At 33.6% G+C, this 26,911-nt stretch overlaps 1 protein-coding gene across 2 annotated transcripts; it reads left to right on the top strand.

Annotated features, from left to right (window-relative positions):
- Window positions 1-672: 672 nt before the first annotated feature.
- On the top strand, window positions 673-17,459 carry LOC129805479 (menin). 2 transcript variants are annotated; one of them, XM_055853409.1, is made up of 3 exons: window positions 673-1,854; window positions 6,811-7,898; window positions 12,660-17,459. In XM_055853409.1, the coding sequence occupies exons 1-3, from the start codon at window positions 818-820 to the stop codon at window positions 12,695-12,697; spliced, it is 2,163 nt and encodes a 720-aa protein (XP_055709384.1). In that variant the 5' UTR covers window positions 673-817; the 3' UTR covers window positions 12,698-17,459. The 2 variants fall into 2 exon arrangements, with proteins under 2 accessions (XP_055709384.1, XP_055709383.1); XM_055853408.1 differs by lacking the exon at window positions 12,660-17,459 and adding an exon at window positions 7,977-8,634.
- The last annotated feature ends 9,452 nt before the right edge of the window (window positions 17,460-26,911 follow it).

A 26,911-nucleotide genomic window follows, 5' to 3' on the forward strand; every position in this document is an offset into this window, starting at 1 on the left:
ATGTTTTAGAGAATGTCCTAGTGGACATTTCATCCATACATCTCAAAGACGTCCGACCTCTTCTTCTTGCAGATTCTAATAATCTGTTCAGAAGAGCAGAATTTTTTCTGATCAATTTTCTGACCAAAGAGACGAAGTTAGCGACTTTTATTTTTCTGAGTACCCCCAAAAAGTCCATCTAAGGAATCGAAATATTACATGCATTTGCGTCTCATCCCACTCCTTCTCTTCCAGAAACCATTTTTTTGGAATTATCTCGAGAAATAAACCATCGATCCTTTCCATTTTTGGATATATTTTTGGCATGGCCAAGGCGGACATTTCGTCCTCAGACACCAATATCATCCAGGAATTTCTGGATAACGAAGAGTCGAGTGTACTTCATTTATTAGACAAAAACATCACAGGATAATTCGTTTTCATTGCTGAATACTCGTGCATACACCTCAAAATGATTTTAATTGTAACCGTCGATAACTCGTCCGGATTACGGCGATTCGGATTAGAGAGCGGGCGGTTGACGGCTGAATTTGAAATTCCTACGACATTGGCAGTGGAAGCTCGATGGAACATTCCGTTCTGCTAATTCGCACCGAAGCAGATTTTATATGGCATTGCAGTGCCATCTGCAGGGATTATTTATTTCGCCGCTACAATAGCGCCTCCGTGGTTGCCATTGGCAGTATTTCGCCATCGCGTGCAAAAGCAAGAGTGTGAAAAAAGAGGTGTCAAAGATAAATTGCGTCGCTTTTTCTGTGGCTTGCAAATTTTGCAATAATGATCAGTAGCCGGGCAAAACAGTAGAAAAGACGACACGATGGCGTCAGTGCTGGGTGAGGAGGTGGCGCGATTCTTCCCGCTACGGAGTGGGCAAGATGTTGTGGAGCTCTTTCGACACCAGCTGTTTCGAACTCCGGACCTCACGATGCTATCAATTGTCACGGGTATCATCGAGAACACCCTAACCCGAGGCCGTGGCGTAGATGTGAGTGGTGTCACTACTGCATCTGGCTGTGTGGAGGAACTGAGCAATTTTCCAGCAATTGAACAGGTTGATGTTGAGGTATTATATAAGAAGTTCAGGACCATTCTCGCCACGGTGGAGGGAAAGCCAGCCGGCCGAACTGTACGGCGAGAATATGCGACACGCGATGTGATCAAAAAAGTGTCAGATGTGATCTGGAATTCACTGATAAGGAGCTCGTACAAAGACAGGGCACATCTGCAGAGTCTGTATAGCTACCTGGCCCACAATAAGCTGGATTGCTTTGGGGTGGCTTTTGCCGTTGTTGCAGGATGTCAGATGCTTGGTTACTCAGATGTGCATTTGGCCATTTCTGAGGATCATGCCTGGGTAGTCTTTGGACGAACTCAGGATGAAACAATCGAAGTCACCTGGCACGGCAAAGGTTTCGAAGACAAACGCGGACAGCCCGTATCAGCTGGTGTCGAATCCCAATCCTGGCTCTATCTCTGCGGGCATCCTGTTGTCTGTACACGTCACATGGAAGTTGTGGCTCTGGTTCTAGCCATCAATCCCTCCCTGAGTATCACGAGTGCTTGTCTGGAAGTTACTGAGTTGCAGCAGCAACTTCTGTGGCTGCTGTATGATATGGGGCACATGGAAAAATATCCCATGGGTCTGGGGAGTCTTGGGGAGCTGGAGGAAATGTGTCAGACAGACAAGAGGCCCGCCAGTGAAGAGCTGTATGAGGAATCCGTGAGATCTGCCCGAACCTACTACAAAAACTATCACGTGTACCCCTACACATATCAGGGAGGCTACTACTACCGCAAGAATCTCTACAAGAACGCATTTGCGTCATGGGCAAATGCAGGGGATGTCATCAGATTGTGAGTATTACATAAATCCATTATTTAAGTTTTTTTTTCTTTTGTACAATTAGGTAATATTTGTTTTTATAGAAAAGGTTTAGAGAATTTTAATTATTTTCGGGAAAACAGAGAAAAATTTTTATTGCAACATATCTCAGTTGCTTAGCAAAATATTTCTGATAGCAACAATCCATTTTAATCTCTGAATGAAAGATATTTCTCGGAAGCTTATCAAATTTCAGAAGAAAATGCAAAATATATTTTTAAACCCCGCGGAATACTAAAAATGAAAAGATCATTAAGTGTTTTTTTTTGTTAATTTCATTGTTCGAGGAAAATATGAAATTCTTTGTAAAAGATGCTACTTTGTAGAAACTCCATTATTTATTATAAGTTGTTTTATAGCAATTCGAAAAGTGAGTCATTGCAAATACGCTATATAACTTAACAGGCTTTATAATGACTTGTCTACAAGAAATTTTTCTTTTAATCAAAGTTAATGAGTAATTATATGGAAAATTCGTGACTTTTCAAGGCGTTCGTTAAGCCCTCTAATAATACTTTTATATTTTAAAAAAGAGTGGCAAAGCGTCCAAGGCTTTGCGAAATGCTCGAACTCGTGACTTAGATGCTATACCTCAAAAGTACTTTCGCATCATTCATCATTCACCGGTCGTCAACCGATTTGAAGCGATTTATAAATCATTCAAAAGATCCTCCAAAATTAAATAGAATTGATTTTCGGATAAAAATTAGTTATGGGCTATGAACCGGTTCATTGCCGATCCAGAACCGATTGGAACCGGTTCAGTTTTATAGGAAATTCCAAGACCTTTCCAACAAGCCCAAACATGACCCCATTCACTTGATAAATGCGCTTTCTACTGTATTTTTAACCTTTGACCTTGAAAAACCGTTATTAGGAATGATTCAACGGTGTTGTCGTCTAAGTACGAAATGTCCGCCTGGGTAATCCTTTAAAATATATTCAAAAATGAAAATAATCGCACGATGCGTTTTCGAGCAATCCCAAAAAATATGGTTTTGGAGGGGAAGTCTGAAAAGAGGTCTCCGGGGGGTGGAAGGTGGAAAGTTGAGGAGGGGAGGGGGTGAAAAAATCGAGGGATTATATACATATACTGCTCTCTCCGTGGAGTTCGAGCAGTAAAAGATATATTTAGATAATCACTAGCCTTTTCCTTAACTGATTTTTAAGATATGATTATGCCGGATTATGGTTCCTGCCGAATTATTCAACTTTTTTTTAAGTCCTTATAACCTATTTAACGGAAAATCTTTGAGGCTATTTACACCGCTGCATTAGATTGGGATTGAATGAACTGTTCCAAAATCGGATTTCGGATCATAAAATCTCAATCTAAGGCCGCAATCTAAATGGTTTCATTGAGGTCATTTAGACTGTCGCATTAGATTCAGATTGAATTGTCACAAAATCCGATTTTGGGACAATTCAATCTCAATCCAATGCGGCGGTGTAAATGGTCTCTTTGAGAAACCTTTTAGAAACGAAATTTGGACATAAACTAAACTTACTTATCAATTATGTACTAAGCAATTTCAGTAAAATTTTATGGCGATTCGCATTAATCGTAGACTGAAATACATTTTTTGTATTTTCATTCATTTGAATTTACAGATTTTGACTTAGTAATAATAGTTTAATTAAACTTATCTAATTGAGTAAAGGTATAAATAGGAGAAACTAGGAAAAACTGTAAGAGAACGGATATTTTCTTCAATACCAACCATTAGAAAATCGAGATTTTTTATTCCTTAAAAAAAAAAGCATTTTTTAATAAGAAAAGTCTCTACGCTGGTTTAGAACAGGGAGAAAAGGCGAACTAGAATCGAAAACGGTCGAGCAGATCATTCAGTGTTTGCATATTATTGGCACTTTTTTTATCTAGTATACCATCTGGAACTTTATACTCCGAGTGGTTTTGTTTGATAATGATTTCGTATGGCATCTACACACTATGAGAAATTTCTTTAAAAAAATGTTTTTTTTAAAGAAAATTTCCCCTATCCTTTTAGGCAGAAACATCAGATTTTTTTTTAAAAAGCAATTTTTAACGAAAATTGCTCCTACTGAGTGAGAGAAATCCGAAAAAGTTAAAATAACATTCTGGAGTATTGGTCCGAAGTCGGTGTAAATATAATGCTTTTTAGGTTATTAGGGGTTAAAGTTACCCTTTTTCATGTTAATTTTACTCATAAAAAGATGTAAAATTAACACTAAAATGTTGATATATTTTTACACCTAAAAAGTGTTAAATTTATGAGGAAAAAAGTTAGTCGCACCCCTGTTTTTTTTCTCAGTGAATTTGTAGACATCATTAGAGAGAAAATTGTTTGCAAAATCCTTAAACCAAAGCCCCGACATTGTCATAGACAACGGGCCCGTTTTAACTGATCCAAATTAGTTTGGAAATATTCATTAAGGTATTAATTTTGGAAAGGTCAATCAATAGGTAAAGTGATAGAGTACTCGCTCTGTGACGCAAGTGTCTCGGGTTTGAATCCCTTTTCGGTCACCAGAATGTTCTGCCATTGAAGGTGTTCGAATTGCATCCAGTAAGCTTTTTCACTGCACTTGATTACACAGGGCATGGGACATACAACTTACAACCCCATCCCTGTTAAGAAAAAAGCCAGTGATAAGCCTAAATGAGCTTTTGTTAGGTGTGATTCTTTCATTGCAAAATCGGATTGGGGCACAAATTTAAAGTTCCGATAAGCTTATGGTAGCTGAGATTTATTACAGGCAACCTTTGAAATGCGCGCAACTCGAGATAGAAGATAGAGACCTCAAACTTGACATCCATTTAGAGCCTTCTAGGCAGGCTTGAGATATGCCAAGTTTCAAGCTGAAAAAGCTGAAAAATTCCGCAGTCCGCGAAAAATTCTGCAGTTCGCGAAATCGGCAAAAAATTCGCGGTCTGCAAAAATCCGCGAAAATTCGCGAGAAATTCTGCGATTCTCGAAAATACACGAAAAATTTCGTAGCCCGCCAAAATCCATGAAAATTCCGCGGTATATGCGATGTTCCGCGTAAAATTCTGCGGTCACGAAACAGTTTTTAGTAGTGTGGATGATTCTTCCATGTTCCCAGAGTTTTTTTTTTGGACAGAGGCGGTGCATTTATATTACGTTTTATCACAGTGAAAATGTCTTTTCCTGACATTAAGTTACTTGCACAGGGCGGGGGCGGTACTCGAATTCACAACTTTGCGAATCAAGTCAGAGATCTCGTCCGCCCAAGACCCAACGGTCTTGCCAATTGCGCCACTGAAATTCCCTTTATTTAACTGAATTTTTAAAGGATTTTCCTCTTGTACAAAGTCCCAAACGCTAAAATCCCGGAAGGGTCAAAGCCCCGAATAATAACGGTTTTTCAAGGTCAAAAGTTAAAAAGACTCTAGAGAGTGTATTTCTCAACCGAACGGTATTATGTTTGGGCTCGTCGGAGAGGTCTTCGAATTTCCGATAAAACTCAACCGATGCCAATTGATTATAAACTGTTAATAAACCGGTTCTTAACAGATAACTAATTTTTTTCGGAAATTCCATTATATTTTTCTAAGGTATTGTCAACATTGCCTAAATGTTTTGAGTGATTTACAAATCGATTGTGATTGTGAACCGCTAATGAACCGGTTATAATGAATCGATTAGTAATTTTTGACCGAAAATCAATTTTGTTACTTTTACTACTCGAAATCTACGGAGAGAGCAGTATATATAATGATAATCCCTCAATTTTTTCACCCCCCCCCCCCTAAATTTCCACCTTCCACCCCCCGGAGACCACTTTTATCAACAAATCTTCACGTTTCAGACGATTTCTGAGAAATGTCGTCACGCTGTTTGTCCGTCTGTTCGTCCGACTGTCGCCAGCTCTAGAGGCCAAACGGTTAGAGATAGCGACTTGGGATCTTCGGGGGACCCCCCATAAGTCTACCGAAGGATCGTTAACATGCTCCTTATTTTCCCCCACCCCTCTCCTTCCCCTCCAAAATCATGTTTTTTTGGGATTGTTGGAAAACGCGTCGTACGATTTTTTTCATTTTTAGATATGTTTTAGAGGTTACCCAGGCGGACATTTCGTACTTAGACCAAAATACCGTTGAATCATTCCTAATAACGTTTTTTCAAGGTCAAAGGTTAAAAAGACACTAGAGAGCGCGTTTATTAAGAGAATGGAGTCATGTTTGGGGTCGTTGGAAAGGCCTTGGAATTTCCTACAAAACTGAACCGGTTCCATTCGATTTTGAACCGATAATGAACCGGTTTCTAATCGATAACTAATTTTTATCTGAAAATCAATTCTATTACTTTTTAAACTATTTTAGGGAATCTTTTGAGTGCTTTATGAATCGGTTTAAATGAAAACCGGTAAAAGGTAAATGATGCAAAAGTACTTTTGAAGTTATAGCACTCCTTTTTCATTGATTATAGAGTTAGGAAGTTTTTCAATCAAGAGCTTTCCATTATGTAGGAAATTCATTGCTATTGGTTAAGTACGAAAACCTGAAAATATATTTAAAATAAAACTCCGTTCATTGAACTACACAATTTATCGATAATTATAATTTTTTTTTTTTAGTACTTATATTAGAAGGCGTGTTTTGTAATTTCTATTTTATAGATTACAGGTGATTTTCCTGTAACTTCGTAAGGGGTGTGATCTAAATTATTTTTAAATGAAGTAATATTTAGGTCACTTTGCAACACCTATTGATTGTAGCGATGAATATGTAATTAAATCATTATTTTTCACAGAAAAAAATAAATAAAGAGAGAGAGAGAGATAGATTAAATATTCTCTTTGATATATAAAATGGGGGATATTGAACAAAATTCAAAAAATTAGTCATCAAAATACTTTTTTGATATCAACAGTTATTATTAGCATGGGTTATATATTTTTAATGTAGTGCATTAACTTGTCAGGTACATTTATTCTCGCGATGATGAGGAGATTTACAAGGAATTGCTGGACATTGCCAATGAGCAAATCCCCCTGATAATGAAAACAGAGAGTTCAGGGCATTCAGCACATAGTATTCTGCGGGATCCACAGTGTTTTGCCAATCTTCTGAGATTCTACGATGGGATATGTCAGTGGGAGGAGGGTAGTTTGACGCCAATCCTTCATATTGGCTGGGCTAAGCCGCTGGTGAATACAATATCCAAGTTTGACTACGACATTCGGTCCCAGGTGACCATAAATTGTGCCAGTGACGATGATGATGTGCAATCATCGATTTCCATAGTCAACCGCAAAGAGGCTACCAAGCATCACACACTGGAGGAGAGTGTGGAGGAGAAGAGACGCAGGGATGGGATGAATAATAACATTGTTATTGCGGGGAAGGATGATAAGGGGGGAGGAGGAGGAGATGCTGTGAAAGGCTGTAGGGAGAATGGAAGTGAGGATGTGACTAAATTACCGCCAACTCTTGAAGCTCTAACAGCAGCATGTGGTGAGAAAATCCTCAATCCGGATTTTCTGCTTCAGGGAGGTGGTCAACCATTTACTGAGTCACAGCAGACGCCACCAAATGAAACACCACCGAAGGGGCTTCCGAAAGGAGGAGCTCCAGAGGAGGTGAAAGTTGAACCGCCGCCAAAGGTGGAAGCGAAGAAGGAGGAGAAGGTTGAGGGTAAAGGTGACAAAGTGGATGGAGATGGGGCTATAATAGAGACTGAGGTGAAATCCTCGAGCGAAGCAGTGAAGAGTGATGGACCAAAATTTGAGCCCAAGGATGATGAGGAGGATTTACGACCCAAGAGACCCGTGATAACACTCTATAGTCACAAGATGAAGGGTCTGAAGGATCTTCTGCTGGCCGAGAAGCTCAATACCCATGCCATCTCCCTTCAGGTTACGGCTCAGAGTCAGGTAGGTGGGAAGAAGGGAAGAAGTGGGATGTTCTCATCTGGTCAGGGCGGAAGCAATCTCATCCATTCTGTCTCACTGGGCTCATCGAGTTTTGACTCTGACCTCGGTGGAAGTTCGCGTCCCAAGAGATCCAGGCGTGAGTAGACAATTTATTCCTCTTTATCCTAAAAAAAAAAAAACACCTCAATTTTATTATTATATTGACCTCTTCAAGAGGCACAAGGCTTTAAGTTTCCATCATACCCCTCCCGCCGGATGTGATTGCAATTGATGGTTTCTATGAGAAAATCATCCATGTGAGTCCTTGAGAATATTTTATGTATTGCACATCAAAGAAAAAATTATTTTATTCTTTCGATGAATAATCCTATGTGATGGTGCCATAAAATTGTGTTAATTTGGCACAATTTCAACTTTTAACTGCTCGAACTCCAAGAGCAAGAGCAATTTCTATTTTTTTTTTTTGGAATAAGATTTTTATTGAGAAAAATTACAGACAGAACTCATTGTTTTCTTATGAGTTTTAGAAAATATATTTAACCCATTAAAACTTGTATGTCCTGGGTGATTTTTCTGGCTTTCTGAAATTTATTCATTTTTTCTTACAATGATAACAAGTTTCTGAAGAGGTTTCGCGTAAAAAATTACAATTGTGTTAGATATTTTAATGGTTACATTTGCTTAGTTGTTTTGACTAAAACTTAGCTGTAAAAGGTCAGAAGTTGTAAACCAAAACACGGAAAATATCGTTCTTGGTTAAAAAAAGTTATCAAGGATAGGGTAAGTGTGCCAAATTCCGGCCAGCTTGCAATTCCGGCCACCTTTTTTGTTCCTCGAATTTTCATGAATTTTTAGTTTTTACATACTCTAGAGATTATACAATGCAAGAGAATAAAAAAAAATGTAGCTTTGACAAACGAGATCACGTGAAAAAGACATTGGAAGAATTCCCGAAGGGCAAGGAACTATGAGAATGAAGGTGGCCGAAATAGGGCACCAAAGCTATGTCTACATTTTTATTCATTTTAAAATGTATTAAGAATGATTTTAAAATAAATAAAGACGATAAACTGTCTACAAGGTTCTAAGCAACACTTCTTAAGTAAAAGGAGTGAAAAAATCAATTTCTATTAAATATATTACATTTCAAACTTGAGACTTTGGCGCTTGCATGCAACTATGCCGAAATTTGGCACACTTACCCTATTCATTATTTTCAATTTCGTATCATTTAAACACAAATAGCCAGTTAGAATTATGAAAAATAAAATAATATGAGTCTAAATGGGTTAAATGAAGCCATAATAAATAGTTTTAATAAAAATTTTCTATGCATATCTCTTTGAAAGAGTTTGATGTGCAATTGTTTGATCAGGTTGTTTCGTAAATACTGTCGCACTTTTCTGTTAAAAAATCCAAGTGATTGAGAATTTGAAATAAGGAGCAAGTACAGGGGGTCCCGGGATTATGCATGATAATGGGTTTATATCAATACACTTATGCATTCTTGCATACCATTAGGTATTATGAGCTAAAATTAAGAAATAATTTTTGTAATAAACAGCTAATATCGTCGGTTGGATCAGTAACTCCGCTAACTGCATTTATTTTATATCAGCACTCGTTCTGAGCGACACGTTGTTGCGTGGCATTTGCAACGTATTCAGACACAAAGCAAATGCAGTTAGCACAGTTGCTGATCCAACCGACGATATTATAACAGTTGGTGCTGGAAAATATGGCGTCAGTAATATCGTGTAACTTATTCGAAAGAAATCTGCGGATATGCTGATTTTCTGTATGTATCAAGAAATTTCACGCTATTTTTTTCGATTCCAAAAATATGCATAATTCCGGACCCCCTGAATTAGCACCAGCCTTGTAAACTTTTAATCAATTTGACGCAGTGACCGGGAGTGTTGCTTTGGAGATTTAGCAACAAGAAGCAAAATTTTTAGCTAAATTTATCACTTGGTTTAAAATTATAACATTTGATCTTATTTATAAAATATAATATACAGGGTGAGTCAATTGAACAGCAATTTTTGAAAGTGCTGTATTTTTTTATTTGAAAATGAAATTTAGCGACGTAAACGAAAAAGAGTCAGAAAATAGTAAACACATGAAAATCTATTTAAAATTACATTTGGAATGGATAATATTTTAAGTTTAAGTTTATGGAAAAAACCGAAAAAACACAACAAATAGGCTACAATCCTCTTACAATTGCGTGGCAGGTAATAAAAGAAAGAAAAAAATATGTGTCAATATTAAATTTGAGGAAGAGATGATGATGCAAAAAGATCAGTGAATGAAAAACTTCAGCCTGGAAATGCCTTTGAATTCCCAAACGAGAGTAACGAGCCTCACGGGGAAGTGCGTTATATAATGCAACTCCTTTAACAAAAACAGTGCGGCAAAATGTTTCTCGTGCTGCTTTAGGCACAATGAATCCCTAAACCCTAGCCGAACACCCCCTCGTCAAGAGAGAGGCCAAGTATTCCGGGGTTCCAGTCGAGACGAGACGATTAACCCTTTAAGGACGAGAAGGTCAAAAATTGGAGGTCAGAAAAAAATCATTTTTTTCTAACTTCTTAGAGCAAAATACAACTTTAGAAGGCCGTAGGAAAAAAATCATTTTCGGGTCATCGGTGACCCAATCGTCCTTAAAGGGTTAAGAAAAACAAGGGCACACATTTGAAGGAAGGATGGTAGGTCGCATCCAACAAAAAAGTCCCTATGCGGACTAATGTGATGTGAATACAGGGGCCTAGAGCGCAGATATACCTTACGCTTACACGGTTATTGAAGACTACTCTCAAACGGTGAATCGTCTCAGCATCTGCTAAAAAAGAGCTCGGCTCCATATGAGAAAATGGGTTGAAATAGCGCTCGTGAGAGGAGCAGTCATGTGTCATAAGGTGTGATGTCCCGGAAGCATCGCGTCGGAGGGTGTGTACAAGGAGTAGTTAATTTTTCGACAAATTGAGATTGCATGATCAGACCAAGATACAGTTTTGTTAAAAACTACATCAAGATCAAGGTTTCTACCCTGATCTGCATACAGTATAATTTCTCCGTGTAATAAAAGGGGAAATGAATGAAGGTTTAATGATCTTGTGGAAATTATGAGGGCCTGTGACTTATTTGGGTTCAGGAGAAGTCCATTAGTGGACGCCCTGTGCTCAATCTTGGATAAATTCTCAGTCATGAGCTCAAAAGCTGAATAAGAATGTAAAGGATCGCTATCCACGTATATCTGCAAGTCATCCGCATACAGATGATACGAATAGCTACGCAAGTTAGACTCAAGGTCGTTTATATATAATGAAAACATTAGGGCACCAAGGACAGAACCCTGGCCAATTCCCTTAGTTAAAGAAGCAGCTGAAGAAAAGAAATTAAAAGATTGAAAAGTTTGAAAAAAATCAGATCGTGAGGCAGACTATCGAAAGCTTTGGTAAAATCCAGCAATACCAATACCACAAAGTGGTTGAGAAATAGTGCTGTGCCCACTGCGGAAACCCGACTGGTTAATTCCTGTTAATAGCCCTGTGTTAATCAATGAACGCATCGCACGCTGCACGAAGATGAGACTGCGGCATGTGAGCCCATTCAAGACGAAGGGCTGCTTTCAGCGTATTGACACTCTGGTATTTTTTAGTCATGACATTGACCAACAAAATGTCCCTCTTGGAAAAGTCGAGAGAATTTGCATTCGCTTATCCTGGGGGCCAACGTGCGCTCGAAATCAATAATGAAACGTTGTTTTTTAGACAATCTTCTTTAACGCACGATTTTTCTAATGGTTCCGAGGCTTATTGAAATCTCCACTATTTCTAACCGATTTTCTTTTGTATACTCACGGCTTCAGGGTTTTGCCCATCAGAAAAGCTGATCTTCGGTAATTGGCCTCTAACGGCCAAGCGAAGCAACTCATTCACCATTCATCCAATCGAGCATAACTTTTCTTCAACATCAATGAAATCTTATGCTTTTGGAATTTTTAAGGCTACATATAGAGGTCCTTTTCAGATATTTGTCTCATGGTTATTTGCAATATGTGCATCTTAGGGACCGTTTGTCTACAGCTATAACGTGGATTTCGTTCAATTCGCTTCATCACTTTAAGGATGATGGTTGACATTGATGCAATTTTTTTTCGACACTCACCATAGAGCATTATAATGCTGGGAGTACCCTTCAAAATTTTTAATCTCATTCAGGTTTTGAAAAGACCTGAAGATAACCATTGGAACCTTTCCGGTCAAATATAGAGCTATCGCGCCACCATGTTTGAGTGCCATTATGGATAAAAAAAATATCACAAAAAAATTTCATGAATGCTTTTGTGGGCTTGTAACCAATAAAATGAACTAACTTTTTGCAAAATTAGAGCATTCTGTCCAGAACGGTTTCAAAGTTATAGCGATCTAAATTTAGTTGCAGTTCAATTGACTCACCCTGTACATACAATAAATAAATAAGTCCTGAATTTTCAATGTGAAAATGCGACAGTTTATATAACAACTCCATGGATGTATCTCAAGGACTCTCATGCCGATTAATAAGGAAGGTAAATGAGAATGAAACGAAAAAAAATTCTCATGTGAAAGTTTCTTTCAAAAAGAATTTTCGCAAGAGAAAAAAAAAGAGAAATGAAGGAGCAAATCAAAAGTATTTGTAGGATTTTTTTTACAATCAATTTTTCTATAGATGATTTCCCAAGGAGATCATCTAAGATTGTTTTAAAAACAATATGACTATATTTCCTAGATTGCCTATATATATTTTTTTAGATTTATATATTTTTAATTTTATTGCATTATTTTTATTGTCATAATGTCTCCCTATTTATTTATCTGTTGATCTATTTTTTAATCTATTATTTACCTAGATATTTTTTTATTGCAACCTTTATTGTTTTTTTGGTAAATGAGCAACTGAAAAAGATTGCTGGAGAGTTGAAAAAATGATTATGATGAAATTGTTATTGAGAAAAAGAATGTTTGGTTTTTTGTTGAATGAGAGATAAAGGTGAAAAATATGAAAAAAGTAAATTATTGTTACAATAGAAGGTGAAAAAAAGAGAAGTTGTTGAAGAATTTTTATTCGTTTTTGTTTATTTGTTGCATTTACCACGATTCAAAACAATTAAAAAGATTAACATCTAAATTTAAATAAAATGAGGAAACAACAAAAACACGTAGATGGTAGTAAAACAAATGCATGAGATATAAAAAAAAAGTACAAATTCCCGTGGTTTCTTGTGTCAGTCGGCAAAATACAACAAGAACCATAAGGTAACCTTTAAAAAAATATTGTTTACTTATTGAAAAAAGAAGAAATTTAAAAATGATAATAAAATAAATACAAAAGAAGCTTTTACTTTCTTGGAATGAATTGTGAACTTTTCTAGAGAACATTTGAAAAAAAAGAAGAAAACAAAATGGTCTAAAAGACGTTAAAAACAATTTAAGACAATTTTTCAGAGACGTGTTTGTGAGTGAAGTTTTAAAAGAAAATTTAAAAAAAGGGGTGCTAAAGATTTCTTTGAAAAGACAGTAAAAGAAAATCCTTAATGAGCAAAAATAACACGTCTATAAACAAAATGAAAGAAAAGATGAATATTTTGGAAATCAAACTAAAAAGCTGAGAGTGAAAAATTTATAATGAACAAAAACGTTTTTTCTATGGAGCAATTCTATTGTATACCTTTTTAGTGAAGAATTTAAACAAAGAGAAAAAAAAGAAAAATCTTTGCTTCACAATTTTCTTGACCTTCTTTTTTTCTTTTATCGCATTTTAAATCTGAATGTAATGTCACAATTTCTATTTAAAAAAAAATGAGGTGCTTTTTATGTCTGCAAACTATTAAAAACTTTATTTTCATTAGTTATCTTTTTAAGACAATAATTGAATTTAATAGTTTTAGTTTTATCAAATATCAGTCATAGTTTCGTTGCAATTGTCATCAATAAAACGCTTTTTTTAGTATTTTAGTGAAAAACATAATTTAATATACTAGGAATTTTATATATTTTTAAAAAAGTAACTTTGGAATTACTACACTATACCGTAATTTATTGAAATATTGATTTTACGAGAAGTATTGGACATTCTCGTTACTCATTTATTGTTTGAACTTTTCTTATTTCGTCTACCGCCAACTTATTCCATATCACATGGAAAATGGCAGTAAAACCAGTAATAGATCGTTACTGAATTAAAAAGTCGAAGATGAAAAGGAAATTATCCGAGAAAGATTTTTGGGAATTTATTTATATTAAAAGAAAACAAATCAACTACTGAAATCTAGAAACCAAAAGGACGATCAGGTGCGATAAAGTAGGAGACCAAAATGTATTCCTAACTACCTTCCATTATTCCCGGTTTTCCAAAGGACCCATTTACACACATTTTTGCAAATCAGACTGTTTTAGAAACATGACGTTTATCTGTCAATTTACCCATGAATAAAACTAGGGGACAAACAGTTATAGACAGCGACTTGGGGTTTCAAGAGATTTTTTAAAAATCTTGTTTTTTTCTCTTTCGTATATGATATTGGAATTAATCTAAACTCTTAAAATATTCCTCATTCAAAATCATACTGCGAAAATCTTGAAATTAAGCGGCTATTGTAAGAATAGCCTAAATCCCCAAATAGACTCAGGCTGATCCTCGAAAATATTTAGTCCGCAAAATTTGGCGGTAAAGGATCAGCCCAAACTATCTTACACATACGGCCTTTACGCATTTAGAAACAATTTACGTCAAAAATTGACTGTTATAAAAAAATTTTGACGTTTTTGCCTACAATGATAGGGGATTTTTCTTTAGAAAAATAGCTTGTTTTCAAAACTTGCTCCCAGTGTGTAGAGGCCTTTAGAGATCGTGATAATCGATTAAAGCTCATTGCATAAATCTCCTTTAATCTGGTTCTTTATCGCCAAATTTTACCGGTTGAATATTCTCGAAGATCAGCCTGAGTTAATTTGGGGCATAACATGGATTTAAGATTGGAGGCTTAACCCAGTTCCCGAACGTTTAGAAATTTTAAATTTTAACTTACTCGAAATATTTCATATTGATTTTACATTGACCTGAGACGGAAATCTCTTAAAAGCAGAGTGTAGTAGCACATGAAAATGAAGGAAACGAACTCCAAACTGTCCCTCTGAAACAACTTTCGCATCGGTTCTACAGTAGACTCTCACTCAATCGGCTTTTCCCAATCGGGCGACAAATCTTGTTGACAATTTTCACGTTTAATTATGAAGCTAATTCGCTCAAATTCGCTATAGTTCTTCCTATTTTATCGTGATTCTTTATAATTGAGCGCTTTTCGTGGAATTTACAAAAGGCTTTGATGCTCAATTCTATCGCTAAACCCGATGACATTTTGCCCCATATTCCCGATTGAGAGAGTCTACTGTATACGATCTACCACCATGCATATTTCACAATGAAAGTCTTTGAATATCCACACTTTTTCATTGAACGCAAAAGCGAAATTGTCACAATGTCGATGTGCTCATCGATTTTTCGTTTATAAAGAATAATGACCTTGAAATATTCTTCCCAAAGGATTTTGAAGGTCACAGGATAAGCATATCTAGAGGTCATATTTCACAAGCAAGTGCGGTAAGTTTGGATTCATTGGAGAGATTTTTGAATACCTTAAACCCGGTTCTGAACCAATTAATTTTTGCCTGAAATTCAATAATTGTATTTACTTTTACGTGTTTTGAACAATCGTTTACGATTTAAGTGATTGAGATCATTTAGGCTGCTGCATTGAATTGAGATTGAATTGTATCGAAATGAGATTTTGGGACAATTCAGTCTTAATCTAATGTGGAAATCTAAGGTCCTTGACACACTAACGACTTAAGCCGACAGACGGTTTTACGTAATTATAATCAAAATAATCCGTCTTTCGGATTAAACCAAGAAACGTCTTAGTTAGTGGGAAACTGATAAGAATTTAGTAAAACCAATATTTTGATTATAATTACGTTAAACCGTTTCTCGGCTTAAGTCCTATGCCTAAGCCATAAACGGTTTCATTGAGGCAATTTACACAGCCGCCACTTACAGCCTGATTGAGTTATGTACATCCGTTCAGATCGGTTATAAACCGGAAAACAGTATACAGTAGAATTCCAGATAATGCAAAAAGCAACTTTTACACTGAATAGTTAATAGTGTAAATCTAAATCAATTGTGTAAAAGATTTTTTTTATTAAACTAGCAATATTATTTTAACTCCTATGGTGAAAAAGGCGTTTTTGTATTTTTAGTATTTTTAACAAAAACGAGGCTTTTTGTAAATGGGAGTGCCACACTTTTCGGATCCATACTTTTCGGACTTCAGTAGTATAAAAGGTGTAAAAGGAAAGGATTTAATAGTGTAAATTGTGGTAGCATCCAACACTCCCAGTTTACGTTACAATTTATGAAAGAATTTAAAAATAAAATCTTTGGAACTTAACTATTTCGACTATCTCTCTTTTACGCTATATTTCTATTTTATTGTTATTACATATTTTTCCCAAATTATCTAAACTGATAATCTGAATTATTCGTATGATTTAAATGGGCAAACTTTACTCTGGCAGTCCAATTATTTGTGCAAACAATGAAATTTCAAAAATAAGTTACGGTAGAGTGTAGGAATTCCAAAACCTTGAAAACACTGTGACATTCATGCAAATGATGAACACTTAGCTTAGCTTCTATTTTCCACACTTCAAGCATTATTAGTGAATAAATTTATTTTTAAAAGATAAAAATATTCCCTAAGAATTGTTATTTATTTTCTAAGTTCTATTTCACACTGAGCACAGTATTTTTTTGTCTTAGAATATGATAAAGAAACTTGTTTTCCTCACTTATCCTCAAAAACGTAAATTTTCCTTTTTTCTGTGCTTCAGCAAAACAATATTATTAGAAGAAAGAAAGAAATGTTAATGAGAAATATCTCAAGAAATGTGTTTGCTATTTATGTAAAAAAAACATAGAAATATTATTAATGAAAAAAAATCATAAAGGCAATGTTATATTGAATTCGCAACACTGATAAAGAACACAAAATAGTGAAATAGATGCAGTAAAACTGGAATTATTTAACGAAAAGAAAAAGAAAGGAAAAATATATTCATAGAAACAGTTGTAGACATCAATATTTAATAAATAAACAAATATTTCTTAGTAGAAGAAAAATATTGTATTTAAAAGGTATTTTATCAGTGAATCAAAAATTTCTTTTTAAAAGAATATATCATCCTATATTAGAACTTTAGAGGCCTGTGATGCAAGTGAAAAAAAATGCAGAATTTAAATGTAACCTACAATAACTAGATATTTGTCTTGCTGATGACTTCCCTTCTGTTTCCACTTGAACCTATTTCTTCCTTTCACACACAGTGATCAAATTTTTTCTTAAACAATTTTAAATAGCAAAAGAAAAAGCTTTTAATTCGCGTTACAGTTATAAAAAATCAATTCACAAATAGATGAAAAAAAAGTACACAATATGGTAAGAAAAAAAAAGAAAATAGAAAGGACAAATTGTAGGCTACAGAAGAGATAATCTTCAAAAGGAAAAATACATGAATTTTCTGTAATTTGATGTTATACATAAAAACTATTATAGATGTCAAATAAAGAAGAATCATATGAATTCAAAAAACTTTTTTTTTAACCTTATCCAGGACATTGACCAAAAATCTCTCGCTCAAGCCTTCTACGTCAGAAACCGTGATGTTACACTTTTAAATAAACCATACGGTCTTGAAATTTTTTATGCAAAAGTAGTGCAATTTTGTGAACTCTATGCAAAAATCACATAATCTGGTGATTTCTATAAGAAATGCGCAATCTGGCGATTATTGCGTAAAAATCGCGTGATTAAATAATTCAAAAATAAAAACCAATAAAAATTCTTATTTTTTATTGGTCGAAAACTCAAAATGAGACTAGCGGGACTAGCGTAAATGTCCTAATTCAAAACCATTTCCAGACGCTTTAACTTTGACAGAAGATTCAACACATTAAGTTTATATTTTTTCTGAAGAGAATTATATAAATTTGCTCCTTGACTCTTCTAAAATGTTACTGTTTAGTGAAAATTCTTTAGATTAATTTGAAAAGTTCTTAAATACAAGAAAATACGCAAGCGTAAAGTGCTTCTATTGGAAACATATTAATCCAAATGGAGACAAGGGAAAGTTTCTAATTGGAGACAAACAGTGTAAGTGAAACCGCGACGAAAGGCTTATAAAACCTCGTTGAGTTGTTCCTGAGTGCAGGATTTGTTCTTATTCCTGGTCTTTTCTCCTTTCCCATCTGAGACAATTAGAAAATCTCCAAAAAAATCATATTTCCGTGGTTTCCTATTGAAGCATTTGCAGACACTTTTGTTCACGAAATAGGTAATTATTTCATTTAAAACTTCACGTACCATTAACAATAAAGATTAGCACTTAATTTAACTAAAATTAGCCAGAAATATGACATAAATGTTAAACAAAATGAATAAACAACACTCAACTCATTGTGTTTTTCATTGGAAAACATGGTCGATCGATGAAAAATTTGATGGTGAAAAGGCGTACACTTTTAATTTTTCTGAGAAATTAACAAATTAAAATTCGTGAATATGAATGGATTTTCACTTTATTTAGAGCAAAATTAACTAAATAATGAAACTGTCGTATAGAAAATATATAAATATAGCAATTTAGTACTGTATTTATCAATCATGAAAACAGTGACGTTTCCATTTGGAGTAGCGAAAAATTTCCATTTGAAAGCAGGTTTTGAATTAGCTTAATTTACCCTATAATCCCTCGATTTTTTCACCCCCCAAAATTTACACCTTCCATCCCCCGGAGACCACTTTTCTCAACAAATCTTCACGTTCCAGACGATTTCTGAGGAATATCGTCACGCTGTGTCCGTCTGTCCGTCCGATCGTCGGCAGCTCTAGAGGCCAAACGGTGAAAGATAGCGATTTGGGACCTTCAGGAGACCACCCCATAAGTCGACCCAAGGATCGTTAACATGCCCCACATTTCCCCCCACCCCTACCCCTTCCTCTCCAAAACCATGTTTTTTTGGGATTGCTCGAAAACGCATAGTGCAATTTTTTTTCCATTTTTGGATATGTTTTGGAGATTCAGGCGGAAATTTGGTCCTTAGACGACAACACCGTTGAATCATTCTTAATAACGGTTTTTCAAGGTCAAAGGTTAAAAAGACACTAGAGAGCGCATTTATCAAGCGAATGGGGTCATGTTTGGGCTCGTTGGAAAGGTCTTGGAATGTCATATAAAACTGTACCGGTTCCAATTGGTTCTGGACCGGTTCATAGCCCATAACTAATCCGAAAATCAATTCTATTTACACTCAGTCCCGGCATTATGCACTTCGGGATTATGCACCTGACGGAATTATGCACATACAATTATGCAAGTTTGCCTACTTTTGGGAGTCAATTTATGAAATCATTTTTGAAATACGCCTGAATGTATACTATTTTGCGGCGCGGGAAATTTGAAAACACTGTGCTTCTTTTTCAGAATGAAACCTTTGCTATCCACATATAGTACTCGCACCGTCTATTTCTCGAACTTTTCGTCAAGTGGCGTTCCTACCTTTGAGATTTGACAACTCACTTCGCGCCCGCTGGGCATTTTCTTCTCTCTCCTACCTCAGTTGGCTTTCAGCAGCCCAGCGAGTAAGACGTGGGGGATGTGTTGCTCGGGCGCTCGTTGTGAGAGCACACATTCTTAGTCATGGCCTCCTTCACAGCAGTGAGGAGATGTAAAAATTAATTTTCAGGAGTTATTTTTCACTGCGGCGATGAACGTCGCACACACATATTTGCAAAAATCTCCTCTTACACTTAAGCATCTGTATGAGGAGATGCAAAAATGATAGGGTTTTTTCGTTTTTTCCCTCACACCACCACTGCTGGAAGAGTGTTTTTTCAGCCTTCAGGAGCTAAAATTCATCGTGTCGCTTCTCTACACGTACGCATGAGTAAAAAGATATTTTCTAGCGTTGAGAAGGCAAGGCACAGACTTTTTCTTAATTAATTGACCCTCTCATTTTTTTTTTGTCAATTTCCCCGCTGTGCTTGCTGAAAATGGAAATTGTCTTTTCCAGTTTTTTTATATAATTGTCTATTTAATTTATTATAAATGGAAAATAAGAGATTGAACAAAAACCAAATATACAACTTGAACTTCAAACCCCAATAGATCTTCCGTGGCTCAATCGGTTAAGACGTCACGTCTATTGCTCTTTTGATTTTCTTTTATGCGCTCATGTTCAAATCCTACTTGTATCCTGTACTTTTTTGTTTTTTTTTCAACATGAAAATGAAGAATAATTGTCCCTAAATTTATTAAATAAATTTCTTAATGTTTCCTGAAAAAAAAAAATACATTACACCACGATTATAGTGATTTATTCAAATTTTGAGAGCTCGCCTCTCCAAATTTTTGTTTAAAATCGTTTGGGTATTCTCACATGATTTCGTTTTCGGTTACTTTTCTTCAGAAAAAAAATGGAAACTGCTTTTAAATGCTCGTATGAGCTTTCAAATATTTAAACAATATGTTTTTTTTTTTCTATAATATACTTTGTTTTAAGAATTTTGAATGATAAGTTCCTCTCGGATTGATACTGTAATCTTTTCTTTGAATAAACCGGAATTATTTGTTGAACAGTAAAATAACTAGTTTTTCTCAATAAAATAATAAATGTAGAGACCGAGTATACGACAGTAAATAATTATTTTAGTCAGAAGGAAAACAAAATTTACTAGTAAAATGGTTTAAAAAAAATCTTAAAAAAATAAATTGGCCAAAATATTATTTTAAAATTTCTACAGTAGTTCTCATAAAAAATTTCAATAAAAAAGATTTAAAATTTAAAACAATAAATTTTTCAAAACATGAAAATTGTGAAATGATCATTGGAAAGAAGAATCTTAAAAAATATGAATCATATTAACCTTTCTGGTTTAAAATGATTTATTGTTTCGATGTTTTCTAATAAAATACTTAATGGTATATCATAAATATATTTTATAAAAAGAATTGCATGAAAGAATAAAGTCTTTTTAGCATAAAAAAAATACCAGTTAGCCTAAAATTTTAACGAAAACTGAATATAATTTCTACAGGTAACAACTGAAGTGTTATAGCAAAATTAAAAATTCCTTTCTTCCTTTATCAAAACCTGCTGAACAAAGCAAAATCATAATCAGTGTATCAAAGTTCATCGAAAAAAATTTGAACTTTGATTAAATTTTTTTCAGAAACCAAAATTGTGTTATTTACCGCATTGAATAAAAGAGCAGTAAAATGTCAAATTTGGTTAGCAAAAAATTCGAAATGATCAGTAAAAAATAAAAAAAATGATCAGTAAAAAATAAATAAAGAGCAGTAAAAAATAAAAAAGGACAGTAAAAAATAAAGTGGTCAGTAAAAATTAAAAATGAGCCGCAAAAATATTCGAGATGAACAGTAAAAAATTAAAAAGTGACCAGTAAAGAATTAAAAATAATCAGTAAAAAATAAAAAAAAATGCCAGTATAAAATTAAAAGTGATCAGAAAAAAATTAAAATTGAACAGTAAAATATTAAGAGCGGTCATCAAAAAATTAAAAGAGAGCAGTAAGAAAATTGGTCAGAAAAAAATTAAAAATAAGCAGTAAAAAATGGTCAGTAAAAAATAAAAAATGGTGAGGAAAGTTTTAAAATGAACACTAAAAAATTAAATGTCGTCAGTAAAAAATAAAAATGTGGTCATTAAAAAATAAAAGTTGTAAGTGAAAAATTAAAAATGAACAGAAAAAATAAAAATTGCTCAAATAAAACTTGGCAGCGGATTTTCGCGGACTGCGGAATTTTTCGCCGATTTTCGCGGGCCGCTGAATTTTTATTTTTAGTGCTCATTTTTAACTGTTTGCTCAACACGTTTAACTTTTACTGACAAAATTTTATTTTTTAATGCTCATTTTTATTTTTTTGCTAATCACTTTTTACTTTTTGACTGATCAATTCGAATATTTCTACTGATCAGTTTTAATTTTTTACTAACCTAACCACTTTTTATTTTTTACTGCTAATTTTTATTTTTTCACTGCTCATTTTTTTACTGCTCATTTTTTTACTGCTTTCGATCAGCTCGCGAAGCCTCGAACATTTTGCCACCCTTTTTCAATAAAAAGTATAATAATAGATTTGCTTTGTTCAGCAGGTTTTGATAAAGGAAGAAAGGAATTTTTAATTTTGCTATAACACTTCAGTTGTTACCTGTAGAAATTATATTCAGTTTTCGTTAAAATTTTAGGCTAACTGGTATTTTTTTTATGCTAAAAAGACTTTATTCTTTCATGCAATTCTTTTTATAAAATATATTTATGATATACCATTAAGTATTTTATTAGAAAACATCGAGACAATAAATCATTTTAAACCAGAAAGGTTAATATGATTCATATTTTTTAAGATTCTTCTTTCCAATGATCATTTCACAATTTTCATGTTTTGAAAAATTTATTGTTTTAAATTTTAAATCTTTTTTATTGAAATTTTTTATGAGAACTACTGTAGAAATTTTAAAATAATATTTTGGCCAATTTATTTTTTTAAGATTTTTTTTAAACCATTTTACTAGTAAATTTTGTTTTCCTTCTGACTAAAATAATTATTTACTGTCGTATACTCGGTCTCTACATTTATTATTTTATTGAGAAAAACTAGTTATTTTACTGTTCAACAAATAATTCCGGTTTATTCAAAGAAAAGATTACAGTATCAATCCGAGAGGAACTTATCATTCAAAATTCTTAAAACAAAGTATATTATAGAAAAAAAAAAACATATTGTTTAAGTATTTGAAAGCTCATACGAGCATTTAAAAGCAGTTTCCATTTTTTTTCTGAAGAAAAGTAACCGAAAACGAAATCATGTGAGAATACCCAAACGATTTTAAACAAAAATTTGGAGAGGCGAGCTCTCAAAATTTGAATAAATCACTATAATCGTGGTGTAATGTATTTTTTTTTTCAGGAAACATTAAGAAATTTATTTAATAAATTTAGGGACAATTATTCTTCATTTTCATGTTGAAAAAAAAACAAAAAAGTACAGGATACAAGTAGGATTTGAACATGAGCGCATAAAAGAAAATCAAAAGAGCAATAGACGTGACGTCTTAACCGATTGAGCCACGGTTGATTGATTGATTCGTTTATTAAAGAATTATACAGTAGCCAGACGTACATGTTACATCCATTTTACTATAACTATATAATCCTATTTAAAACTAAGCAAGATCCTAATACTAGACTTAAAAACTACTTGAATTAACATTATGGGAATGAGTAACTAATTCTTTCATAGGAAATAACATATTTCTGGTTGAACTTGATTAAGTTTCGAGATTAATTTTTTCCGTAAATTTTAAAAAGTCTCTATATAATTTCTTATCTTTTAAAATTAATACTAATTTGTCTATATTTAGATCTTTGCAAAATTCATTTCTTTCTTGAATGTAAGTTGTACATTCAGTCAGTCTATGAATATAATTATCTTTAACATTGCAAGTTTCGCACAGCTCAGAGTCGTTAAGTCTAAATTTGTATTTAGTGGAATTATCAAGGCACCATCCCATTCTCATTCTGGTAATTCTTTTAATATTCACATTAGACATATTGCTCTTTTTGAACCAGCAATTTTTTCCTGGCTTTTCAAGGATTTTTTTGTGGAATTTGCCTTTTTGATTAGAAAGAGAAGCATATTCACTTTCCCATTTGGTAAAGCATTTATCTTGAACAAGTTTTAGAATTTGACTTGTTGAATATGGCGTAATGATCTCATTTCCATTAATAATGCTTTCTTTGGCTAATTTATCTGCTATTTCATTTTCCTTTATATTAAAATGTCCAGGAATCCATTGAATATGAAAATTTGTGCTTGTGTTGTCGGAGATAGTTTGTAAAATATTTTGCAGTAGATTAGAATGTGTGATGTGATATTTATTTAAAATTGATTGGCAGCTAGATTTGGAATCAGTAAAAATTGCTATATTATGATATTTCTCACGTAAACCTAAATTTATGGCTTCATAAATCGCTTGCAGTTCTGCGGACATGATTCCTATATTTTCATTGATAATTTTGAATTTAATTGAATTATTCTTATTGGTGTCATATACTGCACCTCCTATTTTGTCACCAATTTTGGATCCATCTGTGAATAGTTTGTTCCAGTGTTGAAAGTCTAAATCTATCATTTCCCTAATTTGAGTTTTTAAATTATGGACGTTTTCGTGTTTTTTGTTAATATTCTTATTTGCTATTTTAGTACTTATATTAAGATTTTCTAATTGCCTTGGTTCAAAAGTTTTATTTGTGTGGGACAATTGATTTATGACATTTTGAAATTCGGTCCCAGTTTTTTGCATAAAAGTTTTTGCTGTATTGTTTGTAGTATTTATCCAGGATACATTAATTCTATTGACTTTAGCTTTTATTAATTCCTTCATCGCTATATATTCTCTTCTAAATTTTAATGGGATTTCTGAAGCTTCTGCATATAGGATATGAGTTGCTGTTCCAGTTAGGGCACCAAGAGCTATTTTTAGGGCTTGATTATTTACAGTATCTAAAAGTTTAAGGGCGCTTTGGGAGCCATTTGCTACTACTGGAGCTGCATATTCTATTCTAGAGCGAATAAGCGCTCTGTAAGTATATATAAGATTTTTTGGATGTGCTCCGTGGTTGAGTCCTGATATAGATTTTAAGATGTTCATTCTTCCGTTGCAATTTTCTCTGATCATTTGACAGTGTTTCATAAAATTAAAATTTTTATCAAAAATAACTCCTAAAAATTTATGTTCGTTGGTTTGAGGAATTTTATAAGATTGGATTTCGAGATTAACTTTTAGACTCGGTTTTGAAAATGGTAGAAAAGTTACAGATTTCTCTTTATTAATTTCAAGGTCTATTGCTCTCAGTTTGTTTATTAGCCAGGATATGCCTCTTTTTGCCATTTGTTCTGCTTCAGTTAAGGTTTTTGCTGAAGCTATGACTACTAGGTCATCAGCATATTGTAATATTTTTGGAAAGTTTTTGTTATTATTAGTGTGTAGATCTCTAGTATATAAGTTGAATAGGCATGGGCTTATGGGATCCCCTTGTGGGATTCCTTTACTTGTTATTACGGAGGCTGATTCGCTATTGGAGCTCATGAAGATTTCTCTACGTGTTAAGAAACTAATCAACCAATTTATAATTCTAGGAGGCAAAAGACAATTATCAAGTATTCCTTTTAGCTTGTTAATATTAACATTGTCATAGGCTTTGCTTATGTCAAAGAAAAGTACAATCGACTGAAGGTTTTTTGATTTGTTGCTAAAAATAATTTGAGTTAGTTCGTTTAGGCAAGTTGATGTTGAAAGGTTTTTTCGGAAACCAAAAGTTGAGTCCGGGAGAAGGTTATTTTCAGCGACGAATTGATTGATTCTCTCTAAAATTATGCTATTAATTATTTTAACAAAAGTACATATTAAGGCAATAGGACGATAGTTACCGATATCGTTTGGGTCTTTACCCGGTTTTAAAATAGTGATAATGAGTATTTTTTTCCAGTCTTCTCTAACTTTTCCTTTCAACCATTCATTATTTAGAGTATTATGAATTACAGAGAGCTGTTTTTCATCGAGAGCTTTGATCATTTCATATGATATTTTATCGTGTCCTGGAGCAGTTGATTTCTTGTTTTGTATAGTTTTTTGAACTTCCCAAAATTCGAGATCCCTTTCCCAAAAAGTTACCGGAAGTTTAATTTTTCTAGATTGTGTGATTTGTATAGAGTCATTTGAAAAGTTCTTTGCTAGGAATTGTTTCATAAGATTAGGATTACTTCTAATTAAATTATTTTTGTTTTGATTAGTATCATATTTGAATCCTTTAATTATTTTTATTCTATTCCACATTTCAGTGATTTTCATTTCTGGAGAAATTTCTGACGTGAATTTTTGCCAACTTTTCTTCTTAGCCTTTTTAATTTCAAGTTTTAATTTTGCTCTAGCTTTTTTAAAAGTAATAAAGTTTTCTGTGGATTTCCTGTGGTTATAAACAGACATTGCTGCTAGTTTTAGTCTATGGTATTTTTTTATATCTTCGTTCCACCAAATTTTATGTGTATATTGTGTATTAATTTTATGAGTTTTAGTGTTGTCTACTCTGCATTTATCTATTGTTTTTGTCAGATCTTCAATGTTTGAACAATTATTCAAATTTAAGGAATTCTTGAATTTTTGTATGTTGAATTTAGATATTATCTTCATTTCTTTTTTTGTCGTTATGTCAGCAGAACTAATTATTATCGGAAAATGGTCACTTATAATTTTGTTTCTTAAAACTTCCCAACTAAAATTAATAGTATTTCTGGTACTAGTAATAGTAATGTCTAGAGCGCTTTCATTTTGATTTTTATCTGAAATGTAAGTACATTCTCCAGTATTTAAAGTGTAAAAGTTGCTGTCAATCATGGATTCTATTAAAATTTTAGATCTGGTTAAATGTGTGATACTTATGTCATCTAATTCGGACCACACCTCATTTTGGCAGTTTACGTCTCCTCCAATTATAATGTCTTTTTCGTTTTTATATTTATTTATCAGTCTTTCAAAATCTTCTTTAATTGAAATATTACTTGTATTCGGTGGGATATAAATTGAGATCAGTATGATTGACTTATTTTGATTAAATTCGATTTTAATTTCTTGACATTCTAGAACTTTGTATATGTGATTATCACATAAATCATGGCAAGTTAGATTGTCTCTTACTAATATTGCTACTCCACCGCCTTTGGTTTTTCTTAAGTTTTTATTAAAAGTTTTAAAGCCTTGAATTTTTATATCTTTTTTCACATAAGTCTCGCATAATATAGCAGCATCACATTTTTCAGTATTTAGTAACTCAATTAATAATTCTTTATTTTTAGTCAAGCTTCTAATATTATTTTGCAGAATTCTTACCATTATGAAGTAATGGGGACACTATTTTCTCCTTCTTTGGTGTGGTCAGCCTTACCCGTCTTGCGGGCCGAAGCT

This window comes from Phlebotomus papatasi, chromosome 3 (genome assembly GCF_024763615.1).
Source record: "Phlebotomus papatasi isolate M1 chromosome 3, Ppap_2.1, whole genome shotgun sequence".
Taxonomy (NCBI): domain Eukaryota; kingdom Metazoa; phylum Arthropoda; class Insecta; order Diptera; family Psychodidae; genus Phlebotomus; species Phlebotomus papatasi.

Bases quoted from the DNA above. Each gene is read 5' to 3' on its own strand.
- LOC129805479 (XM_055853408.1), top strand. From the start codon at position 818: ATGGCGTCAGTGCTGGGTGAGGAGGTGGCGCGATTCTTCCCGCTACGG. The intron at 1,855-6,810 runs GTGAGTATTACA...TTAACTTGTCAG, and splicing joins GCAGGGGATGTCATCAGATT to GTACATTTATTCTCGCGATG. The intron at 7,899-7,976 runs GTGAGTAGACAA...GACCTCTTCAAG, and splicing joins GCGTCCCAAGAGATCCAGGC to AGGCACAAGGCTTTAAGTTT.